General features: G+C 38.2%; 1 protein-coding gene across 4 annotated transcripts; it reads right to left on the reverse strand.

Moving 5' to 3' along the window:
* Nucleotides 1-19: 19 nt before the first annotated feature.
* Nucleotides 20-26,136, reverse strand: SANBR (SANT and BTB domain regulator of CSR). Of its 4 annotated transcripts, none has more exons than XM_065059355.1 (21): nucleotides 24,813-26,136; nucleotides 21,722-21,888; nucleotides 19,716-19,902; nucleotides 16,807-16,894; nucleotides 15,498-15,736; nucleotides 14,632-14,690; nucleotides 13,680-13,840; nucleotides 12,752-12,838; nucleotides 12,494-12,604; nucleotides 10,367-10,490; nucleotides 10,033-10,185; nucleotides 9,685-9,830; nucleotides 9,218-9,317; nucleotides 8,056-8,088; nucleotides 6,454-6,553; nucleotides 5,032-5,123; nucleotides 4,889-4,917; nucleotides 4,718-4,791; nucleotides 3,550-3,638; nucleotides 3,075-3,166; nucleotides 20-2,072 (listed from the first exon to the last, which is right to left on the reverse strand). In XM_065059355.1, exons 2-21 carry the CDS (start codon nucleotides 21,869-21,871, stop codon nucleotides 2,036-2,038), a joined length of 2,151 nt encoding a protein of 716 aa, XP_064915427.1. In that variant the 5' UTR covers nucleotides 21,872-21,888; nucleotides 24,813-26,136; the 3' UTR covers nucleotides 20-2,035. The 4 variants fall into 4 exon arrangements, with proteins under 4 accessions (XP_064915427.1, XP_021150027.2, XP_021150026.2 ...); XM_021294352.2 differs by having other exon boundaries at nucleotides 5,032-5,126; XM_021294351.2 differs by having other exon boundaries at nucleotides 5,032-5,126; nucleotides 22,241-26,136.
* Nucleotides 26,137-26,921: the final 785 nt, after the last annotated feature.

The raw sequence follows: 26,921 nt of genomic DNA on the forward strand, positions 1-26,921 counted from the left end.
ATAAAAAGAACTCACACGCTTCTTAAATCAGTAACATTTATTTCCATTAAACCAAGACAAATTTTCAAAATTAATACAAGATAAAAATTCAAGGGGGTTGGCAAAGGGAAAAAGAAAAGATAGACTGCACATCATGTATGTTATTTTTATACGGTCAAAAATATTTTCAAATAAAATAATACTGGCACGTAGAACTGGCACCTTCCCACAGAACAAAACCAGCAGCATTATCCCCTCTCTTCTAGTCAGTAGTTCTATGAAAACTAAACACACACACATGCAGCCTGCAGCTTTCATAGCAATGTTTGCCATGGGAATTTGGAACTATCCTCTATCAGAACTCACAAAATTATAGGAAAACACTTATTCAACTGCATTTTCATACCTGGTGAGTTTTATAATACTTCCTCTTTCAACAAAAAGCAATCGGTTTTCCAGTGTTTGCTATAAGTGCTTAAAACTGCATTACTGCTTGCAAACAGGCCTGAGGCATTAATAAAGCCTTATTTATTTTATATAGATTAAAGCACTCCAGCAAAGTTACCCCTCCCGCCCAAACTCAAAGCCCTTGAAATCCACAGTTTTGCCTGTTGGTTTCACTTGGCTCCAGAAATTGCTGTAGCATTGGACAAAACACACAATAAACACAATGCACTCTTAATTGTTTCAGTAAAAATCTCTCACCTTGAAAGCAGTTTTTTCAAGTATTGCTATCCTAGTCTTCTAACACCTACTGAAAATCCTCTAGAAACACGACAAACCCAAAAAAAAGCCTGAATGGAGAGGAGAGTGCATTTAAACAACGACCTCCCTCTCCTTACCCCACCCTCCCACCCAGGATCTTGCTGATTTAATTCCAAACTCACAATTTATTGTACAGCTGTGGCCTGGAATAAGCTTTCCCTGAGCGCTCTTCTCTACCTGTTTCAAAAAGTCAGAATGAGTTTACTTGAAATCAGTCATTATTATTGTCATTATTGCCATTTTCTTTGCTAGTATGCATCATATTTTCTAGGCATGTTATCACATTTTGCTAGCCCTGGATTTTACGCGTAGACAAGCTTTTATTCTATTGCTCCAAATACAGAACTTGAAAGTGCATCTGACTTCTAAACGGTATTATTGAGGCAGGTTTCAGAAAGTAACTAGACCCAAAAGATCTACATGCGCAAATCTTCATAATGAGACATCTCTATTGAAAGATGCAGAATTAACAGCGCATCTGCTCAGAAATTTAGCGGTATAGCAGCATTAAGAGATAGAACTGCTTTGCATCCTAAGGCCCGGATATCAGAAGGGAACAAAACATTGCATTGTGTGAGAGGAGTAAGATACGGAAAGGGAATTAACACTAATTTCACAGCCAAGTAAAGCAAGCGTTTCACGTGCAAGATGCAATACTGCATCATTCTGACATTTAGAAAATCTTGGGAGGTCTAGTCTCTACCTGCTACCCACCTTCACACGCATGGGAGTTGTGTGATACACAGAAGGAAGCCTCGAAACCGCATTAAAGTTGCGCTTAAACTAGTCTAAAGTCACAGGTATTGTCAGATTTTAAATGCAAATCCCCAGAGAGGTGACTTGAAATGTACCATCAAATACCACACGATACAAATACGCTCGGCAACTTGTGTTAATGCTGCCGATCGTATTCAGAATTCAGTAGTCTTGCTTTTTCTTTTTCAGTATTTCTAGCATACTAAAAGGCATATTAATGTCTTTCCCCATAAATAAAGTTAGTCTGATAATTTAACTATGTAGACTTATAAAATATTTTCTATGCAACTTAACACAATAGCCTAAAAAAAAGCAATTAAATTTAAATTTAAGAAACAGTATATTTACAATTAAAATAAGTACAGACCTTATTGGATTTGCATTTGTTTATCGCACAAAATAATTTACAAGGCTTAAAGTAATAAATAAGTCACTGGAAAGCTTTCAGAGATGTGCATTCTCTGTATGCCAGAGTGCAGTACAGTTTCAGGAAGCAGTAATGTATGGATTCTGGCTAAAGTCTTTTCGTGAGTCCTTATGTTGGACGGCCTTGACCAAAACGGGACTTTGACCTGGATTGAGAACACATAAGAAACATATGTACCTTATTTTGAAATTGCTAATTCTACAGAAAGTCACGTGCATTTTTGGACAGAAATAAGACCTGTGAGAAATTCCTTTGATGACATATTTGAAGCTTTCAGCCCATCTTTTTAAAGTTTGCCAGTAATTCCAAATTACAACCAGTTCAAGGCTCTACAACCGCACACAGCAGGCAGTTTCTTTTTTTCATTTTATCCACTTCAGGTGTAGAACAGCAATATACACAGTAATGAAGATTTTTGGTGTGTGTTTTTCTGTTTGTTTTGGTTTTGGAAGGAGGCCAAAGAACAAGCTAAAGAATTGTGGATAACACTCTTCCAGTTATCCATAATTTCACAGAAAATTACATTGGAGCAGCAACCAACCTTCCAACATGAAAGCTATAAAGTTGCTTTTCCAACATGGGAACAAGAGTTGCATTCTCTTAGCTCTAGTTTAATTTGACAAAGGAAGCTTTCACATCATGCAAGGTAAACCTGTGAGAAGGGATGTTGACGCAAAAAAAGTGCATGAATCACAGAATGGACTGGGTTGGAAAAGACCTCAGAGATCATCAAGTCCAACCTGTGGTCCAACTCCAGTCCATTGACTAGATCATGGCACTAAGTGCCATGTCCAATCTCAGTTTAAAAACCTTCAGGGCCGGTGAGTCCAGCACCTCCCTGGGCAGCCATTCCAATGCCTGATCACTCTCTCTGCAAAGAATTGCTTTCTAACCTCCAGCCTAAATTTCCCCTGGTAGAGTTGAAGCCCATGCCCCCTTGTCCTATTGCTGACTGCCTGGGAGAAGAGACCAATCCCCACCTGGCTATAACTTCCCTTCAGGTAGTTCTAGAGAGTGATGAGTTCACCTCTAAGCCTCCTCTTCTCCAGACTAAACAACCCCAGGTTGAAACACGGTGCGTTGTCCTTTAAACACAACCCACCCATCCCCAAACTCCACATCCTGCTTTTTCCTTTTAATATCTTACCTGGCATTCTTCTCAGTGTTGTTTTGTCGTGCGCTGACCTGCGCTGAGGCCCTTATCTGAGCTTCAAGTCTAGAATAAATGCCTCCTGCATACTGGAATCCAGAAAAAAAAAATCTTAAAAAAAAATCAAGTTTTGACATTATTCCAATTTAATCAGTAACTTTTCAGAAAAATCACTAATATTCAGCAGAACCTATAGAATACTTTGTTTCGTTATCACAACCCAGTATTGAAACCTTTTAAAGCCATCCTATTTTCCATGTCCAGTTTTTAAAGGCAGTGAACTTCAAATATTATTTTAAATTATTTTCCTAAAAAAATAAACAAAAAAATCATGCTTGGAACAAAACGAAGATGGACAAAATGCAGTTCTTTAAAGTATTGAATACATGGTATTTTCATTTGTGTTATGTATTTTTGTTACCAAGGCGCACTTCCATTCTGTAAATACTACATTGTGATAGACAACTCTTACTTCTTTGCTGTCTTTCGACTTGATTCGATCAAGGTCTCCCAGTCTCATTTTTATTAAGTGCCCTGTAATCTCAGACATTCTTCTCTGATCTGTCAGAAATAAGAAAGAATATTTAGAACGAACGTTTTCTTTGCTACTGAATACAAAGAAGAATTAGATGCACATTTTAGTGATGCTCTGTTTGTAAAATTAGATTCCAGCTCATAGAAAAAGTCTTCAACCAAGATTCTAGATCCTAGTGCATAATGCAGCTTCAGCAGCGTTCTTGGCAGATACCAGGATCAGCCTGAGGCATCACACAAAGATCAAAACCTATGGGAACGGTTTTGAGAAAGAGGTTTTCAAAGCAGCAAAAATGCACAAGAATCTCAGGAGAGATTAAAAAAGATGCAACAAACTGATACAGTTCTGAATATTTTTATTCATTTGTTATCCCAGAAAGACTGGGAAAGAGATAGAAGTGAATATTTATCTCTGTTTATCTGCACAACCAATGTGGCACAGGGGATGCAAGAAAAATTATTCACATACTCACACAGTCATCAGATGACACAACTATAATCTCTGTAGGTTATGTACTGACATTGCAAATAAAGAATGTAAACCACACTAACATACAGTTATAATGCTTTCTTTCTCTGTTTCTCCTGCAAACTTTGAACTCCTTTCCAATATTTTCCAAGACAGCAGGCCCAATGCTGCCCATTTCTTTTTCAATCTGCATGCAAGACTACAATGTATTGGTTTATATGGTGGATTTTCTTTCCATTTTCCTACCACAAACCTTTTTTCTTGTGTAGAATAGAAGAGATTGCTAATAAATGCCAATCAAATCCTAAAGTAACATTTTCAGAAGGTGTTTTCCTGGCTGTATTACTATTTTTGTACAGGTTAGAAGAGTCTGAGATTGCTGTGTGGTTTGGATACAGCTGATTACTAACAATTAGCCCAGCTGAAATCTGTTCTCTTCCAAACGAGGAGCAGCTATTAAAAAAAACCAAACTATAACCAACCGAAAAACAAAACACACACCACAGCTACAGCTGAAATTAAACTAAACCTAAAAGCTTCTAAGTAGCTATATCTTAGGAAATTAGCCACTTAAATGAAAGAATGATTTTATTTGCAAAATATTGACTTTTAAAGTTAAACTCGTGCAAGAACAGACCGTCTTCTCTTTGAGCATCTTGGTTGAATCTCAGTGACCGGGAGGCATCCCATTTGTTCTGCTGCATACTCACACTGGGTGGAAAAGAAAGATGCACACAGCGTCACTGGTAACAGGTTACAACAAGGGATATACCACAATACGTTCTCAAGGACTTTGAAAATGACTCACGTGAACGGAGATGCATCTCGGGAACTTGACTATCAAAGAAAGAAAACCACATTAAGTATGTTTTAAGATCTAGTCCAAAACTTAGGAGAATTCCACATTATTCAATGCAACCAAAAATGTTGGCTTCACAGCTCTGATTTTACCTTCTCAGATGGCTTCTCCTTTTTCTGAATACTGGGTGAAGAAATCACTTTCTTTGGGTGCTTGTAGGATTTCTTTAATTTCTCCTTTCTCCCTGCTAATGGAAGAAACATCTACTAAACGCCATCACAGGTATTTGGAATTTCTACACAGCTACAAAAGAACTTTTTCCCTTTATTCTTTTACAAAGGGAGTAAACAAACAGGCTTTTTTCCCTTTGTTAGTGTTGAAGACATGCAGATTACTCAAATGCTTTTCTATTACACGCATACAGGAACTCAAGTATGTATTTAAAATCCAGAGTGGTTACATGTAACAGCACAAGTTTTCTGTTGTAAAATTAAAAGCAAGCTCTCATAAAATCTAAATCTTCAACCACACGAATTCAATCAACAAGTTCTGAATGATAACACAACAAGTTTAAAATGTCAAAGTACAAAAATTTTCATTCAGTTTTTCCTTTAAATGTAGTGGTGCACTCCAGTCCCTTTGAGTCAAGGCAAAAAGAACAAAGACTTGGCTCTGTGCAAATGGCTCATTACTAGGGTGGAAAGGAGAAGCTGCTTTTTGCCTTTCCATGTTCCTAAATCCCTTATCGTATTAAAAAAAAATCCTTTTAGATCATATAGAGCTTATCTCTATGCAGACACAATTCTGAACAGGTTTACTAGTCATTCTACTATGTAAGCAGAAAAATATTCTGAAAAAAAAAAAAAACAACTTGCAAAAATATAGAGTGCAGGTTTGGCTGGGACAGAGTTCGTTTTCATCATAGTAACCAGGGTGGGGCTTTGTTTGGGATTTGTGCTGAAAACAATGAGAGGATGCTCGGAGTGATGGTGTTTTTCTCCCCAAGTTAACCCTGCTGTCCCGGAGATGGCTGAACACCTCCCCACCTATGGGAAGTGGTGAATCATTTTGCCTTTCTTGTGCACGTGGGTTTTGCTTTACCTGTTAAACCATCTTTATCTCACCCCATGATTTTTTTCGCTTTTGCCCTCCTGCTTCTCTCCCCATCCCACAGAGGCAGGGGAGCGAGCAGAAGGCTGTGTTGTGTTCAGTTGCTGGCTGAGGTTACATCGCAACATATGGTCGTGTAGCTACTGCCTTTTATTCCAATATTTATCTACAAGAAACTTCATAAAAGTAATTTGATAGTCTTCCCTGCAAAATACACCCTTGATCAACTTTGAGGATGTCTCAGGCGTGACTAGGTGCAGCTTTCCTCATTTGCCAGTGATTTTTGATGGCACTGAACAGCAGGGTGATTTGCATCTAAACACAGGAAAACTAGAAGTAAAATTCAAGTAACATTAATTTTCATTTTCAAAATTCCTGCTGTTTAAAGTTTGCTTACAGAAGAATTCTGCTGCCTTGAATCCCTATCTCTAAATTCCAGGGAGGATGACTGTAGAGACTTGTACCTGGTTTCCTGCATACTTCTTCTTCATCTCCCACTTCATCCTCAGTGACCTCTGAGCCAGTGGTATATTCCTCCTCTTCAGATAACAACGACTGCTGTTTCTAATCAAGAGGAGAATGCCACAGATTGTGAGGCTTAATTGCTATTAAATGATACATAAAATCTCACTCCGTATCTTAGTGGCCTAACTGTGCACACAGGTCTGAAAACATGATTCTCAAATGCTGAGAAAGCAATTTCAAATCTTTGCTTAGAATCTTTTGATAAAGGTTGTCATTTCTGTTTTTTCCAAGCGGTCTAACATTGTGAAAGGCTGGATATGATCCTGAGCAAAGTGATATAGCTTTGAAGTTGAATCTAACTTTGAAGTTAATCCTGCTTTGAGAGCATGAGGAAATATATAAAACGGCCAGAGATCACTTCCACCATATATCATTGTATGATTCAGCGTTCAGTATCCAATGTACTGCTGGCTATATTATTTTTGTAATTAATAGAAGAATTTATGCTACGGTAGCAAATGTCTAAGCTAGCTACGTAATGACAGAATACAGGAATCTACAAGTTCATTTACAGCTCTGTTGAGGCTTGCTGCATCTTGCAAACTGCCTGAAATTGCTGAGATACTCGCTAATTAAATACCACAAAGCAGACATATTCCAGACATATTCTACAAATACATGTAGATTGGCTAACTGCATTAATAACTTATTGCAAGTTGGCCTGGAATATCTGTTTGGCGCTTTTTTTTTTTGTAAATTCACCATAATACTTCATTTCCACCCCCCCCCGCCCCATCACTTATACATCATAAATAAACCACCGGCTCCAGTATCACAATAGATGGCATCACAGTGAATCATTCCTAACTAAACAGCACGGGATAATGAAAATATTAGGGAAAGCGATGCTTACATTGTTTGAATTTACATGTATCTCTTTTGAAGTGTGTGATAATGGATGCCTTATAATCCCTGAGAAATGCTGAAGCCCAAAGTGGACCACAAGTTCAAAGAGTTTGCAAAAGGAACAGTCTTACTATAGGACACTAAGGAACATCAGACTCCAAGACAAATCATCAAGAGTGACGGAAGTAAAGTGCTGCTCTCTAGCATTTTCATTTAAAAAAATAGCAAATCATGGGACATCCTTTGCTTTGGAAGAACAGCTCCCCATCCTCTGCATTTGACTGGGTCCTAAACCCTGAGAAAAGCTTTCTGCAATGAAGCAGCAGCATAAAGATGACATGAAGCATCTCAGAGAAGCCGTGAAAGAGACAGACACTCAAAAACACTGACTTTGATGATTTACATTACTGTCAGCCTAACGAACTATTAAGAACTGATGTGTGCATTGCTGGCCTATTGTTTGTCATTTATAAAAACATTATAAAAGGAATTTTTAATGTTTATTCAAGCCAAAGTAGTACTTCACACATACTTTATAGTGTAAAAAAACTGTTGCTGTACTGCAAGCTCCAGAGCAAAGCAAAAGAAAATGCATTTTCCTCCAAATTAGTTAGAATATAAGACAAAAATCAAAGATGTATCTGCCAGCGCAGAAGAGCAAATATTTAAAATTATGAACAAAATATTTTACTAACCAGTTGTAAAGCCCAGTTCTTCAGAGAAAGAAACTGCAGTCAAACAAAGAGAAAGACATAAGTTAAAGAACTCATAATAATTAGAAGAAAAAAACCCAAACATCTGAATGGAATTTTAGAAAAGGAGTGGTAAGTTATAGTACATCAGGCTACACTAGTAACTCTTCAAAGGCCTGCTCTCATCTTTAGCTAGAAATTTTGATGGAACGATTAAGTGTGCAAACAGGTTGGGAACTACCAATCAATTCAACGCAGTGAATTCATAACCATGTTTTAACTTGACTAACGTTGGCATTATGAATATTTACAGCTTATTTTAATCACAAAAGCAGTCAGGATGGGGCAGCTATGTACCAGACGGTTATGGAGTTGAAGTTTAATAGCCTCCCACATTTGTTGTGAAAGAGCTTCTGACAGTGTTTGAAATTCTCACAGAATCAGCAGCATCACGTTATTATCATCAGGATTGTTGAGTTGCCAGAAGCTCCGCGATGGGTGCAGAATTCAAAAATGCACCTTTGCGTGAAAGTTCTTTTTAAACTAGGAGGTAGTATTATAAACAGTCTATAAACTTGGCTTAGAAAGTATCTCTGTTGACCTGACATATTAACACACATAGTAACGTACATGCCTCACAGTTCAGGAAAGTAACATCCTCCACGTCTTGGGGAAAAATTAAAAGAAAGAAAAAACAAACCAAAACAAACCTAAACCTCCACAAAAAACACCCCACAACCAATCAACACACACGCACACAAAAACCCCAAACAACCCACGTTACTGTTCTTCATTTATGGGCTTGCAAAAGTCACATGGACATACCCAGACACATCAGCAGACAAAATGAAAGCAGGAATTATTTACATATTTGCCACATGATGTATTTTAAACTGTGACTGGATCCTTAAATAGCATCAGTTTAAGAATGGAGCGGAAAGCACAGACGTATGAGGAATTGCCTCATATACAGAAATATTTTTGGCAGACACGGTATAAGTTTTGCCCCTGTGCTACCCTGCAATGATCAGCAGTAACTTCTTCCTCCTAAAAGGTGGTGGGGGCATGTTGTTTTTATTAAAAGTTGACTAATGAATTCTTCAAAGTACCCTAGTAAGAAACTTCATCAGAAAGAAGGGGGAGAAAAACATTAGCAGTCACTCACAGCATTGATTTCTCCAGTTTTGGGACCCCAAGGCGTGTTTGGTTCTACAAGCACATCACATTCAATGCCTTTTTCATCACAGAGCCCAATGCCAGAATCACTGAAAGAGATCGATGTGAAGGGAAAATAAATTTTACTATTTCATAACTTCAGAATCAGTCTCTATTCATCACGTACCAAGAGATGACAGACCTCCGAGTCAGCCACATAGTGCTTTGATAACAACACATTTAAAATATAAAAATAGGAGTGAATGCTTATGGGGGCGAATGACCAAATGTCTGCTTGAAATAGAAAAGGAAAAAGTACTTGTTCTTCCCAATTTCCAACTAAACAATAAAAAATAAGTTACCTTTAAAAAGGCCTGTGTCACCTGTTTTAAGAGGAGAGAGAAATCAAACAGAATGTGTACATGTATTAAGCGTCGAAGGTTAAGTTATTTCAGTAACGCAATATGATGTTCTTACCTATTCTCATCCTTAGTGAAAGGAACCACAATAACATCTCTATGATGGAGCAGATCATTCAATATTTTAGCAGTCTGAGATGGCAAAGCATCCCCATCTTCATTTCCTGAAGGTAAATCAACCGTGTGATCCCTCACTTTGCAGCCCTACGATACATACACACAACAGATCAAATACTTGAGTTAATGGGAAGAACAGATTTCAGTAAGTACAATAACACAAGTTCAGTTTTGTGACCCTGGGTGCCCTGGCACACCGCAAAAATTTACAATCCTTATTTCATAACACTGTCATCTCTCCCACCATGTATTATGCTCTTTTAAAAGAAGTGAGCTAGTCTTGAAGTACCTTTGGGAGGGTCGTAGGATCAAATCGAAGCACTTTTTGGTTACAGCAGGGATACACTCCTGTCGCAGTTGAGCCCAGAGCACTTGCTACACCTGGATAAAGAACTGACTGCGAATGGTACTGGCAGTGGGAGAATTCAGTACACAGGAAAGACTGCATTAATATAAAAAGAGAGATAACGAGAGGTGAGATTACCTATAGACATCAAAATTTTGCACTATGAAGAACATATATCCAGCTCTATCGCCATATGTTTTCCAAACTGCTTTCATCCCTGCCTCACCCCCCAAAAGTCACCCACAGACAAACTAGTGAAAGGGAAAAATCTACTAACTTGGTTACATCTTGAGCAGGTCAACCAATTGACGGTCCCCCAAAGACGCCAATAAACATCCCGCCAAGATTTCAGTTCCTCGTGAAGGCCGATTAAGTACTCGTGGACTTCCCAGGCTTTGTCTCTGAAAAAGCAAAAGGTCCAGTTGCAGACAGAGTTGTAACTCAGTTTTGATCCTGCCACCAGAAAGGTGAGGTGGAGAAGGAGCAGAACAACACATGCTCCACTGCTAAAAAGCCTCCAGGAGAGTTTAGAACAGGAAAGACACAACGTGGGACAATCGTTACTGAATTTAGAGCATGACAGAAGAGCCTATAATCTTTCACAACATCCTAATAACAAAGAATTACAGCTTGATTGATCTCAAGCGCCATATACTGCAAATTTGAAAGCTAAGGTAAATATCAAGCCTTTTGGAAAGCAGGAAAACCACAAAGCAGAGGAAAACCCAATACACAGACCAGAAGAAATCAAAATACGCACATGCAAACAAGTTCAGTCATATTGCAGTTTTCTGTCTTTAAAGTAATAGGTTGTGCAACAGAAGTGAAGTGCTGTCATCCTATTTTATTTATTTTAAAAGCCAACATAACATGTTTCTTAGGTATTTGCAATGCACCAGCAATTAATGAGTTAAGAATTAAATTTTGAAAACATCAGACCCCAGTTTTTTGATGTGTATATGTATCTGAGACTTATAGTCTAAAAAATATAGATTTGTTGCTTCCTAGTGCTAAAATGACACATGCCTCTTCTGAATTTGAAAGAGAATACACAACTTACACTAATGCATGTTATTTTCAGAAAAAAAGTAGATATGGTTTTCCCACAATTCTAAGCCCTGGCATGAACCGTTTTTTATTCTATACATGTCTAATCGTTTTTTATTCTATACATGTCTAATCGTTTTTTATTCTATACACGTCTAACCTAGACTAAGCAAGGAGTACTTCCAACTGGAATTTACTTCTAGGCACCACCGGAGGACCAATAAATATAAACCTATTTTTAAATCATTAAAGATAGGCTCGTATTAGCTCCTAAGCCTGAATTCATTAGTGGCCAGTGTCACTTCACCTAAGGAACAGTAAACGGATTCTGTGTAGAAAAGCAGCCACAAGTACCACCAGGCAAATAATTAGAACCTAAATAATCCTCTGAGAAACTTTAAAACCGTGTGTATTTATATGTTAGGAATTGCACAGCAGCTACATACAGCCAGCTTAAGCCAAGTAATACAATTAATGAATTTTACGTGGCTAATCACCTAATCCTAATAGGTCAGGACAGGGTCGCAAGGTTTGGTTCTATTTAGGCTGTAAGGCAGAAGCTGATCCATGCCTTGGAATTACTCATGGCAGGTAACACTACACAAGTGTTACCTTTGGAGTTGACGATGAACCATATTTTGGTTGTTCTAAACTTATTAGATCTGATAAGAGAGGTCTCCTGTCACTAATTTGCCACCACCTTCGTTAAAGGGGGCACGTGGCGAGGGAGGGAACTGCAGCTGATCCCGCACCGACCTCCATGAAGAAGAGAATCCAGCTGTTCAAACACAGATCACACAGACAGACTTGAATTAAACATTTGTGCCAAAAGAATAAGGCCTACATACAGAAAAGGTCCCAGAGGCTCCTCTGACAAATACTTGAGAACAGAAAAACAACTGGCAAAGTCTATTTATAGCAGTCCTTATGCAGCCTGAGTATTTGATTTGTCAGTATAAAATCAGTCTGGAAAATTATCTTTAGCGTTTCTCTGCTGGCAGAGGCAAATCTCTCGCTCCCTAACAAACCCTGTAGAAATGCGACCTTTAAATTAATTTGTCATCGACTACACATATCTTAAAACCATTTGATGAAAGAATTAGCTGAGTAGTTTCTATTTAAGGCAGCACAACCCAGAATAGCCCTCCCAGTAACTGTGGCTGTAGTATTCCCACTTCCATTCAGCAGCAGCACTGCTGAATCCACTTCAGAAGCACATAATCATAATCACACACTGCTCTTCACCTATGGCTTTGTCTTGTAATGTAAGTACCTGATAATTCCTAAAAATGTATTCTGTAAAATCACCCAAAATCATATAGTTCAAGGAATATTTTTAAATATATAAATTAACTACCTTATATGAACGTAGACAATATTTCCATGTTGATCTATGTTGATTTTTCCCGGTACACAAGGAATTCTTCTTTCAGTTTCTTTAGTTAGCAGCTTTTTACATAAACAACACCTAAATATATTTTAAAATGGGAGAAAAAGAGAAAAAAAACACAGAAAAAAATTAAAAAGAAAAAAAAGAAAGTACTGGAGTCAGAGCAGGACTTTGACCCACAGGAACCGTCCTTGTAACTGAAGTGGTAGTATAAAAGGACCTTACCTGTACAATGTTGCTGCATTTCCTCGAGAATCTGGATTTAGGTGCTCTGGATCAAACAGTCTCTCAATCTTCTTGCAGAAAAGTTTACTATTAATGACAGCAACACAGCTTACCCATTAGAAAAAACTGAAATGTTTTTAATGTATAGTGAGACTAACAATGATATTTTGATTATACCCATAGTCACCATATTTCTTTCAGAATCCAGCTTTTAAATGTGATTTTCCTTATCTGTTTGGATAACTGATTCCTGACTTGGTCATCTCTTATTTTTACAAAGATTTAAGGAAAAAGATCTCTCTATTTTTCTTCTCTTTATGTTTTTTGTTTGTCAATATAAACTGCCAGCTTCTACTTTGACTAAAAGATCTTTTATTAATCAATACTTTAACTTTCATTCTAAAAATTGCATGTCTTAATCCCTACTGATTAAAATACCTTCTTAGTCCACCAGTCTTCTCTCCAATAACTGGCCCTTATCTTGATACAGACTAAACTGGAGTCTTTTTGCATGAAATGTTATTCCGTCACAACTATTCAGCCTTCCAGCCATCCCAAATTCTATGTCTAAACAGAGTTCACAGGATGCTGAAGCTGAACTATTCTCTACGGATTAGGAGCATGTCATCCCATAAAAGATTCCTTACCCTAACGCTTGCTCCCATGTGAGAATTCATGAATAATCTGTCCATGTTAGACTCCTACTGTGGCCTTTCCTTTTGCCCATCTCCTATAAAAAGCTCTTTCCTTTTGCTCATAATTTTAATATAAAATTCTGAAGTCACTTCACGATAACATTATTTGAGAATGTAAATTGCGTGTGTGTATCTATCTCTCTCACTTCAAACCACTAGTACCTTAGCTGTTCTGAGAAATAATCCAAAAGCCCTACAGCACTTCAGTGATTTATTATAGGGCAGAAAGTTACCTCTTAAATTTGTCTCTTTTGTCCTTTAGCTCTTCCACTTCATTGTGTGTGAAGAGATCGGCAATGTGCGTGACCAGATTAGCATTGATGCAATTCATGTTACATGGCGTGGCTACGATAGCATTCATATTTTTGTGGCAATAATGAATGCATTTTTCAACCTAGGAAAAACAGAAATGTTAAAATAACTTAAGGAATTCTAGGCAAAGACATCTCAAAAGATGTACTAAATGCTTCAAGATCTTTATTTATTTCTTTTATTTTAAGTGTGGTGCTTTGGAAAACTATTTCAGATCAACTTAAGAACAAAACACAACAAGTCTCAGATTTCTCTAAAGCAGACTCTGAATTAACGTGACTCTGAGTTAGTTTGTGTTCTCCTCCAAAAGGTTTCTACAGACTAGAAAACAGCTCCACAAATGTTACATCTTCAACCTTCCAATTGCTTGTAAAAAGAGAACCACAGTACACATTACTCATAATGCCTGGATCTCAACTTAAACAGCTACGTTTACTGTGTATTTAATTGCGGGTCAGCCCAACAGCAGAACTTTCGACAAACCTTTTATCAAACGAGTCAGTAGATATTACTTACACAGAGGTGGAGAACCAAATCCTAAATTGCGGAAGTATGTAAAAAGGATATAAACCAAGGGTATGCATTGATTTAATAATCCTTTCCGATAGAGCCCACCAGAAGTCAGATACTCATTACTCTAGATCAGTCACGAGAAGGCAAATCCAAGATCCCACTATCACATTTAGAAATAACTTAGAGTAAGTTTTCTTGCACTGAGTTTCTGCAAATATTAGATTACTGCATTGAATAAAAAAGGTGCTAAAAATCTCAAAATGTTCTCACTGTATCATCTGTTTGTGTAACAAACAAGCTGTTAGAAAATCTCTGCCATAAGGGCGTAGTTAATTACCAGGTGTCTTTCTTAATACTTACTAATGAATCCATCTTCAAAAACTCAGAAGAAATAAGAATTGATATGACGTTTGATGGTTCTAAAAGGCAACCAAAAAAAGGCTTGTTTTTACATTAAGTCTTTTGATATTTTCATTTCACATCCCTCTCTCTGCATATTTAGTATGTTTTAGTCACTACTTTGCCAATCAACCTGTCATTCCATCTTCCAATATGCAGAGCAATTTCCAACTTAATAAATAAATTTCTGTTTTATCATTTAGGTGACCGGAGAACAACTATAACAAACTGGAATTTATAAAAGCTGGAAAAGGTGGCTTCATAGGGATACAATGACTAAACAATTACACAAGATTAACTTCCATCTGTAGGCATCACACCCAGCTGAGATTTTGCTTGACATAGCTCTATTCTCTTGGTTTGTTTATATTTTTTAAAACGGTAGCAAAGGCTCATAAAAAGATTAGAAACTTGCCTCGAATTCACAAAGGCAAAAGTTGTTCTACCGTTATATCAGAGTACATTGAAATTTTACAAAACACTGCACATGTACCGCTGGGGAGCAGAGGGGAAGCAAAACAAAATCCAACAATCATCAGTATTTTAAAATGACCACTCTGCTCTTGTTCAGAAGAAGCCTGAAGAATCTTAGTTAAAAACACCAGATCCCAAAATATATTAGACCTTTTTCACTGCTTCACCTCTCAGGATGTTTCCTCAAAACTGTCAGCACTGACAAATCAGAGACATCTTCTATAATGACCAGAGGCAACATTTTTTCTAACAAATGACAAAAGACTGGAGCTGAACTGTATCAAAAGCATTTGCCTTCCATCAGTACAGAACAGAAAGAATATACAATAAATATTCTACACACTTTCTTTTACCTAAAGTAGGCATTTCATTAGCTTCAGAATCTTTAGCGTTCCTTTTAACGTATCTTATCAGCCAGTCAAAGATGTGAACGTCACAGTGCACTGAAATGTCCACCTCTTCCCAGCGCTGGGCATCCACTGACAGATATTCCGCAAAGTATTTCATTTCTGAAATCAAAAGGTCTCGCGGACACACAAAATCTTCTTTGAGGTTTTTGGCTTCGTCGCACACGTGGATCACCATATTTGGCCTCAAAAAGAAAACAAGCCACAAACCAAACTAGGACCATAAGCCAATTAGAACATCGAAACCAATCAACAAAGATCTCCTCTCCAAGTCTGGATCACACACTGCAACACAATGTCAACAACAGGTTTTATTAACAGAAAGAAAACAAATTGAACTTATTAGCTAATAACACAAACTATTAATATAAGCTATTGCCTGGTGAAGAACAGAAATGCATACTCTCTGACACATAATCAGCCTGAATTGCTAAGTTAAGGGACTGAAGAAAGAAAATTTCCAGCTTAAGTCACCAATTTTGTCTCCAGTTTGTTCTGGGATTCTACCTGAATTACAGAGAGAACTTATTTGTTCTCTCTTTATAATTTTATTGAAAAAATAGGCAGAGATATATGCCTAAGTCACTGAGGCGCCAAGGACAATAGCACACAACAGCAATTTTCATCTGTGGAAATTAAAATTGTTTTATTGCATATTAAAACGTCTATTTCTGAAGAAAAGGTGAAAGCTAGAATCAGTAAATGCTGGCTCTACAAAAAGATGGTTACCATTAGGTTTCAAACGCACACATTCTTCTACGTGCACTTGTCTACTATGGAAAACAGGGATGTGATAGCATGAAAAACAGTGACACACATAGCTATTTGAACTCAGTAAAATTTTTAATTGCCCTTTTCATTTAAGGCTTTCTTTTCCCATTTTTACATAGGATAAATCTATGTCCACAGAATGTTTGGGGTTTGGTGATTATTTTTTTTTAATTAAAGTGTTATTGAGCATCAATCTTGTTTCATTCCTTTTAAAAAGAGGTTACGTTTCCCGTTCTCACCACAACAGTGATCAGTCACTCAGAGGAACACTATGGACAGATTCATAAATAAGTTATCCCTATTGCACAGAAGAAATTCTCAAACCAACCCCTTGTATTTCTATAGCAATGTAAGGTTTTAAAACTTTTTTATTCAGATATTCTCAGCTGTTTTATTTCTGATAGTAAAAAGCTATGAGCAATTTAGACATCTTTCTGCTGGTTCTATAATCCCCTAGATGACAAACACACAAAGATCTTCTTACCCCTGGCTTTCATCAGTGCCTTCTCCACCTTTATGTGCAGGACCTTCAGATTCTGAAGAACTCCTTGTGGAGGTTGTGCTGGGCCTTCCTTAAATGTAAAAAAAAAAATCCGCATTAGAGCAAAAACGCCTGACCTTTTGCTCTTCAGCATCTTGGAAACGCAGCTGAAGTATAGATGGAACAACATTACACTTCTAGGAACAAATCTGTGCTACCATTAGGGCTACTATATATACTAATATATTAGTATACATATATACTAATGGCAACTCCTGCTCTGAATGCCATGCACTGGAAACTCAGCCCAGCAGCATTGCTGGGTTGCTCAGACACTTGGCTGCAGACCTAGAGTAGTCTTGTCTCAATATTAATATAAAGCAGTAAGATTAATGCATTATCGAGTCCTCAGCAATCCCATTCCTCTGGCTCTCCTGGTCTGCGCTGTGGGATGTGGGTCTTACGACTCTGTCCCATCAAAACTCCTGTTTTCAGGAAGCTTTGCTGCCAGGATATAACACCTTGAGATTGAAGCCACTTCTCATCCATAACTTGTTTGCCCTGGAAATAAGGTGCTTCCAAACAGAAGTCTCTTTAAACTGTGTTTTTGCCAAATTTCTCAAACTCACGGCTTAAAGGAACAGACTGATGGTCTGCTTTCTTTAAGCACTGTTTCACACAGATCGCCTAGTCCTAGAACATATAGCTTATTCCAGGAATAAAGGACAGGTGCACTTTAACTCAAATAGGTTTTCTTCACCAATGTACTACAAGCAGTAAAACCTGGACACAAAACCCAGTGAAGCCCAGGAGGTCTTGTCATCAAATCCAATTTTGGGTCAAGGGTTAAGACAACCCCAGCACTGAGACATCGAATAACTTTTTCAGCTGTGATGAATAGATCACTACAATCTGAAATTTCAATAATCTTGTTTATAAGTCAGAAAGATGATTTTTTTTTTTAATAATGGAAGGGCACATGTCTGTCTTCCACTGATGAAAACTCATAAGGTGATTTTCCATAACTGCTCCCTACTCTCAGGAAAAAATAGTTGCAGAAGCATCTTCTCCCTCTTGTGTAATATAAGAGGCTGTACTCTTCTAACAAAGACTAAAGATAGACCTTTTCATCTTGTGGCTAAATAACCATAGCAGACTCACACCAAAAATGATCTGGAAGCTCCGTGCAGTTCAGAACACAGCAGTTAATGTCCTTCAGGAAAATAAACAAAACTTTCGCCAAAGATAAAGCCTAAGGCCTTGCACAGTTAAGCCCTAGTAAGGCCATACTAGGAAGCACATAGTTAATGAAAGGGGAATATTTACCAGACAGACCTGAGTAAAACCAAAGAAAGGGCTGGGTCAGCCACAGCCTCAGGGTTTTTTCTTCCTGTTACTCATGTCTACAAACAAACCAAAACAATCCTAACAATAAGCAGATGTGAATAAATCCACTAGAAAGTAATTTAAAAAAATCCAAACATTTACAAATAGGCTTTTCTCAAATTCCCAATCCTGAAATATACAAGCACCTCACTAATATTAAGGTGAGCATGCTACAAGTCTGTGAGAGAAACATTAATTATCCTCATTTCATATCAACAAATTATATATAAACAGGGAAAATTATTTATCCGAAGTCACAAAGGTTAAGAGATAAAAATCTTGGGCTGTGATCTTGTACTAGGAAAATTAGAGTACTTAACTGCATTAATACTTATTACATGTATTACATCGTTAAAAAGAAAACATGCACTAATTGTCTAAAGAGTTTTACAAGCAGAGTTAGCTTGTTAACTGCCTACTGGGAAGCTACTAATCTTGTAAGTAGCCACCTGTGGGTGCAAGAAGCATTTATTCCACATCATGCATGCATGCAACAAGTACATAATTGAAAGCTGACTAGAAGCATTTTCAGCCTAGATACTCCATATACAGTTTTCAAATATTATACCTTGTTTAGAGTTATTAAAAGCATTGTATTTGTTCTCCAGCAAAGGTCAAACAGCTATTTGTCTTTTGCAAAGAGAACAGTGGCCTGAAAGCTGCAGCACTGTGAAGAACATTGTAACAGAGATCATTTTGTTTAAACACTTCACTGTCTTAATTTTTAACACAGAAACTGTTTACTCTTTACTGTAGCAAATTTCTCATGCCACACATCTACCAAGTCCTATGAGGTGCTGAAATCATCTCAGTCTACAATGAAAACTACAGAATCACTATCACACAGTTAATTACAACTTCTTACATGAGAAATACTTAAAGAGAGGTTGACAATATTTAATTGAGCTGTGATTGAAATACAACTATTAAGACCATTTTTCTTCTGCCAAATTAATACTGGGACACAGAACTGTCTAAGACACATTACATGTCATTGCAAGACTGTCTTGCACTAAAAAGTCACTAGATGATGCTCCAAGTCAAATGTAGCCATCCTGCCACTGAGCAGCACAACAATCACAGGGCTTTTTTGCTGAGAGAGAAAGGTCTGACCTCAAGGGATCACCTTCTCAGCTTCCTGCAGCTTTTCTACACAAAAATTTCTGGTTATTTTAATAATGCAACTTAAGGTGATTGCAAATAGCTGTAGGTTTAACAGTTCAACGCTAGGGATACAGAACAGGAGAGTAATTCCTCTCCCCACCAAAAATCCTAAACAGAAGATTTAGCGTAGGGATTTATGTGCCTTTTGGAAGGACAAGCTATTAAGAATACCCAAACAAACATCAATTCTTAATCTAAACTTATTGAAGGTGACTTCATGTATGTGTTATATTTATGCTTAAATTTATTTTTCAAAGATGAACAAGTCCTGTTCCTGGATGGACTTACCACTCAGGACAGAAAAGCATGCACATGCTGATTATAAGCAAAGCCAATATATTTCAGAATGACTAAAAACATACCAGTTATAGTAATGGAATCCTGCCCAATAGCAGGCTCCTGAAACTCTGTCTGTGTATCGAGCAAGGAGGATTTGATGTACGTAGCTAAAGTTTCCACAGGACTCCCACCAGCGGCCATCAGGGGATTATACTGGTTGTCAACAGGTGAACTTCCACTGCTTTTTAGTTCATCAAACCTTTTTGCACACTGTCACAAGATTAAACGATAGGACAATGAAGCAGGAGCTTTCGGTACATTTTTAATAGCTATAATTTGAGATGGATATTGTATTTCATTATATCTTCTGCATGTGAACAGTTACTTATAGTAAACTTATAATGCTTCCTATTTAGTTAGCGGTATCAGGAAAATACATAAATATACAGTAAAATAATAACATCTACCATAATTAAACACTAACAGAAAGAGAAAAATAAGATGGAACCTGTTTCAACCTTTCTTTCCTTAAACCCCGTGATTTTAAGCCTGATCTTCAAAAGGGAAAGTTATGGAGTTTAAATTTTCTTTCCGTAACTACCTCTTTCACCATAAACATTGTGAAATATTATTAGACATAGCTGTAGTTATTGGTGCATAATTATTATTCTTTTACTTTATGGCTGCCATTCTGACTTGGACAGAAGCGACCGGTGAATTCCACTGCAGTTCTATTAACTCCCCATTCTATGTTTTGATGAACTAGAAAGTGTTTCCATTTGGTAAACTTGTACTAATACAGTGACAATTACAGGATTGGTTCAGTAGAATCCTACACACAGGCAATTTACACATACAAAATAAATCTACTTAATTCTATAGGTGATCCTCCCATGGCACAGCTCATCAGGCTCTGTTCGAGCAGCTGTTTTTATTTATTGATGTTGGATTGAGTTAACCGAAAACTGCTGATTGCCACCTGCCCGCTGGGAGAGGTGCACACAGCTACATCCTTCTGATAGCAATGTAGTGTCTCAAATCTGTAAGGATGCCAGGCTAATATATACAACAGATACATAAAAGCACAGGTATGCATTTACTTAATTGCCTTATACAAGGACTCCACCTATTTAAGGCACTTCGTTCTTTTAAAACAGAGTAACCAGGCATGTATCAGTTAATCATATCTTAATTAATGAGGAGAGAGCTCACCAATATTTAATAATTATTTTATTTGCTTAATGTGCACAGTACTGTCTGCAACTTGAAAGGTAAACAAGTTGGGACCCCCCCAAGTGCTTTGCCAAGCACTTGAAAGGCAGTAAAGTTCCACAGAAGCTTCTACTCCCAATCATTCACTATTATGTTCTAAATACAAGGTTACAGGGATGCCCAATAGCAACACTATAAATGTGAGCTGACACATATGATTAAGTTTCCAAGAAAATAAAGACAGGTGGGCTTTTTCCCAGCTTTGCTGAATCATAAGGGCAAAAGACATTTTCTTTCTTTCAGTTTATTTCCCCTCAGAACTGGAAAATTCAAAATTATTATTAGAAAAACGCATTTCAACAGGATATCCAGCAATCCAGAGATATTAAGTATATGGAGGTACTAAGTTCTTCCAACTCTATTCCAATCAAAGACAGAAAACCCCACATCTGTAGGATGAAGGCAATTAATTACCTTCTCTGTTAATTAGCTAATGGCAATGTGTAACTCATAATGCCTTAGAATTGTAATGACAAGCATAGAAAGTCATTAGGTTTGCTAGTAAGTACCTACAACCTACACAAGGCTAGTGGGTACTGCCATCCTTTCCATTAAAATCTTAGTTGTGTAATTTGAAATATATTAGCACAACACTTCCTTTTTTTATTCAATTTTTAAATTTTTTCTTTCCAGTAACTTTTGTTCTTATTCTATGTGAGCTCTCATTTAACATTTTTGATTCTTCAGGTATAAATTACTTCAGGAAAAAAAAAAAAAAAAAAAAAATCAATTCACTTAAATTCCACCCACCCCCAGACGTTTTCTTCTTCATAAAATACTGCTTAAAGTATACAAATTCTTTTATTAGTGAATTCACCTCTTTGGATGTATATCCTGGAACCAGCCTTGCCACACTGTCCCAGTTGATAGGCTGAGGCACACCGATCAGGGAACACAGGATCATATCCAAAACCATTTGATTGTTATCATAAGGAAAGTTATTGTTTTCTGAAAATCCACGACTCATCTTCAGCTATGTTAAGCCTAGAAGAGAAAAGGTTATTAGCAAGCCTCACTACACGGTTTGCTAAAGCCTGATCTATGTTAACTCTATCTCTTCACAAGTTATCACGGTGTTACAGTCAAGTACTAATGCTTTATTTGACAAAGTTTACGTATTCATATCTGCAACCTCTAAACCTCGGAGGGAGAAGCAGATGTGCAAAACCCACCAAAACCAACCCAAAAGCAGCCAGCACGATCCACCATCCCTTTGAGATGTCCATTTCCAGGAAGGATTCACACCACTGATCCCTCCAACAGAAAAAAAGCCTCCTACAAACTCAGAATAAACAGCCTAAGCAACAGAAAGACATTTTAATTTAAATTTACTTACATTGAAAAACACTTGCCTGTTCCCCCAAACTTTCTAGTGCTTAACCTCAGTCTCCTCTTGTTCTGCACACCTGAGCTTCATTATATAGGAGCCAACCCAGGGCAGCAGGCTGAGGGCAATCAATAAGAATTCAGAGCCAGGAAATACAACACCTGGATGTCTTTCAGCTCTCATTCTGAAAACCTGACTTTTGAGTTGTCCTAAGGCATTCCTAACTCCTGACGAGCTAGGATTATCAGGGCCAAGGAACCTCGTTCCTTCACCTTCAAGCTGAATAGAACAAAGCATATAAGGACAGCAGTAAACACTTTAAAAAGGCAGCTCTAATTAGGAAAAAAAAGTGTATATTTAGGGTATATTTTTCCAAATTAATTTTATGTATAGCACCAGAGAACACAGTAAAAGTTCAAAGCACTGTTTTAGCAAATGCTAGGAGAAATCTGCAGGCGTTAATCAAGACTTTCATATTCAAGTAAAGCACAGCCAAAGAGCTTAGTAAGGACTCATATTTGGAAAGCACTTTGGACCTTTTCCAAAGTACCTTAAACACGTCACATAAATAACAGAATTTATGAGTCAGAATTCTGTATGTGACTGTTAAAGCAAGGATTACAGAGATTATCAGAGAGGCAGTAGATTTAACTGATCACTTGTTACTAAAAGTACACTACACATAGATGTTTCTTTTGCATCACCCTCTTTCCATGCAGCTAAAAGAAAAGATGCTTAAAATACACAAAATAGCACTGATTTTCTTTCTGACTCTAGAAGCTATTCCAGCACTTTTTGTTTGTTTTGTTGGTAGAAACCAAAAACACAATAGAAGGTAACTATCAGCTTTCCTCCCCTCAAAAAAGCAGCTGAACAAAATCATCAGAAAGAAAAAAAAAGCCAGAACCTACCAAGATAATTCTTAGGTTTCATGTATTAATGAGACTTAAATTGGACAAAAAAAGCGCCAGAAACGCAACACAAAACATAAATCCAATAGGAAGAGTCATAGCAGTTTAAGAATTCTATCTAAATGGAATCTATTGCCAAATAACTAGTTTTAAAGGACAAAGGTCCTTCACAGGTTAAATGAGCCCAAACTTTCCAACTAAGATGCCCTGAAAGGTAAAGATAGATATGTCCCTTCAGTCACTGAGTCCTTATCCCTCATCCTGCTAGTACTACCAACTGGTGTCAACTGTGGTAATTCTACAGTGGAGACTTCTCGCTGTCAGTGCACAGACAGATGTCAGTATCAATTATATTTAAGCCAGTGAGCATGTACCATATCTGCTATTATAAAAGAAATAACTGGGCCAGAACAGGTCAGCGCCAGTGGCAAACCTGGCCGGTTATAAAATAGAAAGCTGACTTCTTGTGCTACCTTGTACACATGTAGCAGTTGGTTTAAAATTATATTTGAATAAGGTAATGATGGAGTATCAGGATCCCTTAGTCTTGAGCTATAAAACGTGCTTAATGAAAGTAAAATTACTAGCAGCATCAATATTCCATAAATCACCGTTTTAAGGACTAGTTCTATGGTATGATTACACTGGGTAATCAAACAAAGGAAAGCAGTTATTTTGAAATAGTTGGAGTCTATAATTGAAAGTAAAAGAGTTTTGAGTATTGCTGGTCACAAGTTAACATTCACATCAGCACTGCACTGTGGAACATGAAGCAACCCGACCATGAAGGGATGACAGGTACTCTGAAATGTAATGACACGTTCAGAGGGGATGAAGCCTTTTCCCCTCAAATATTTTTTATTCATTTATTCTGTACACTGAAATCACAGTTTTGTATACGCTCATTACTGCAAAGATCAATGAAAGAGCATCCGTAATTACAAGCATACGGAAGTTAAGTCTTTCCTGGAAAGAGCACGGGACTCCTCTCTGTGGCTTAATACATGATATTTAACATTTGACTTTTTGCCCTCTAGGAAATCCTGTCAGTAGTTAAAGACATGTCTAAGATTCCACCTCATGCAAGAATGGTGCATTCTCTACAAAAAGCAACATAAAGCCTGTAACAAATAATATTTTAAGAGAGAGAAGGCGACTCTCTCCAGGTTGTTACTGCAAGTAAAGCTCAAGTTAACCCTCCCCTCAACTGTGGAAACTGGAAAAAAAGTTTCACAATTATTTAATTCTGACCGACTCATTTGATGTGCAAAATATAGAAAGACACGCGACAATAGAAATTTTTAATAAAACTTAGAATTTTAAATTAAATGGTGCAAAGGATTCCAGACATTTCATATTTCATAAAACGGATATGATTTGAAAAATTAATTACACAGGAAGTTGGTTTACATTATGGAAATGTACACCCTCACTTAAGCCTGATTTTTTTCTTTAATTTAAAGCAAAGAATCAATCTAAAAATGAATAATTACCACCCCCTTACACGTGCATGACCCTCAGGAAGGTGAAGATGGTGGGATGGGCGTGAGGTCTCACACAGAACCTTAAATGCCACCAAGTGATGGTGCAGAATGAGACGGGTGACAGAAATAACCACAACTCTCCTTGCCGTTCGCCCACATTTCAGTCAAAATAAGATACCGAATTACCTGGCGGGCTCCCAGGCGAGCGGTCGGCGGGACGGGGCGGGCAGTGACTCCTCCTGAGGGGACGAGCGGAGCCGAGGAGCTCAGTAAAGCCACCCCAGGGCTTCCCAGCGCGGCGGGACCCGCGGGTTGTCCCCGTCGCCACCTGCCGTGCCCAAAGCGCGGGAGCCCGGCGCCCTCACACACCGGCGCCCTCACACACACAGCGGCACCGCCCGGCCACACCCTCTCGAGGCGGGGGAGCCCCGTGAGGGGAGTGGCAGCCCGCCAATCAGCGCCGGGCGTGGGGTGAGACCCCGCCCCCTCCCGCCGGCGCTAGCCAATAGGATAGCCGAACGGGGAAAAGTGCGCCGTGTTGCGGCGGTCCCGCCCGCCCCGCCGGCCCCGCCTTGTCGCAGTGCAGCGGCGGCGGCAGCGCCCCCTCCCGCCGCGCCACCGGCGTCCGGTCGCCAAGCAACACGCCGCCGGGGGGGGCGGGGGCGGCTCCCCCCCCTCCGAGGGACGTAGCCGTGACGTCAGACTGCGCCTCCACGTCGTCATCGTGTAACCCACGATGACGTTCCCATGTACAAAAATGAGAATGGGAAGGAAAAGCGCAGGCAGCCCTGGCACATGGAGTTCTTAGCACCTGACAAAATAACGCACCGGATATAGCAATTAACCAGAGAGCAAGCAAATTAATTAAGCCGGAATTTGCGTTAAAGCACTCTATTAAAGACTGCATGGTACCCACAAAAAGGCTGACCAAAGATAAACACCAAAATTTGAACCTTACCCAGGTTTTGAGCTGAATAAATATTTGATACACTTGAAACTCTAATTAAAAAACCACGTAATTTAGAGCTAATTACATAGCCCAATCACTTGGTGCCATTCCAGGCTCCTCTCAGGCCAGTTATTCTGCAAATCCGGCTATTTCATCCATTGTTGCTTTGTTTCCTACTGCGTGTCTGCTACTACATCAAAATTAAATAAAATTAAATAGCACAGAAATAAAAAGCACAGAAAAATTCAGGTAAAGGATTGTAGTGATCTAGGAAAGTATATGAAATCTGAATTCTTTAAGTCAGTATGAAGCTTCCTTTGGGTTTTGGCTAAAGTGGAAAACACTCATTTCACATGGTCGCCCAGCAATCCATAGAATGAGCTAATGCTGCTATATTGCCATATTATTATGACATTACCTTATGACATTATAAATGCAGGCTTGATGGTATGTCAGAGAACGGGCAACGCAGTTTTTGAATTAACATGTGCTGTTAGGCAGAACTCCAGTCCCTCCTTTATGTTTTTGATAGGGAAAAAACACCAATAGCAGTATTTGAGAAAAAAAACCCTCAATATCACAAATTTTACTCATTTGATAGTCTAGAGACTATGCATGTTCAGTACCAATAATACAAAGACAGTGGAACTAGCTGTTTTCACTTCTAAAATACACAAAAACCTGCAAAGATCCCCTTTTACAGTATAAATAAACCATGTCATTTGCTCAAGGCTTAGAGTTTTGTAGCAACTGTGAAATTTAGGGAACACTAGGATCACAAACTAGCATTAAAAATTGTAGATAAGAAAAATCCAGGGGTGCCTCGCAATGACATCATTCCTGTGTTACCAGTTAAACCGGTTACACCAGTAGATTTTTTTCAAGGAGAGATTATCCAGCTGCTTAAAAGGCTTTTCCACATGCCCACAGAACCCAAGAAACAGATTTATCGTCCCAAACCTGCCTCAAATCAGGCTGCAGAAGAACTAGTCCAAGGACGCAAGGGTGGAAATAAATAAGTGTATTACCAGTGGACACACACAATTACTACCTGTCATTACAGGTCAAAAACGTTGCCCAATTCCAACATACGACCACACCTGCACAGATAAAAAACTAGGACGGACTACTTAAAGACATCTGTGTTTCGTAAAATAAGCGCAGTTGCACTCCTGTTGCGGACCAGATTGTTTCTACAATGGCTGTGGTGCACCAAGAAAATCACTGTTAGTTTCTCACTTTGTACTTCTGGAAAATTTTCATTGCGAACAGATCATATTTATAAAAAAATGCATTTTCTTTGCATTTGCCTGACTGGCAAATTTCACCAAGATCACAGCAAATAA

The sequence above is a fragment of the Columba livia genome, chromosome 3, assembly GCF_036013475.1.
Source record: "Columba livia isolate bColLiv1 breed racing homer chromosome 3, bColLiv1.pat.W.v2, whole genome shotgun sequence".
NCBI classification, from domain to species: domain Eukaryota; kingdom Metazoa; phylum Chordata; class Aves; order Columbiformes; family Columbidae; genus Columba; species Columba livia.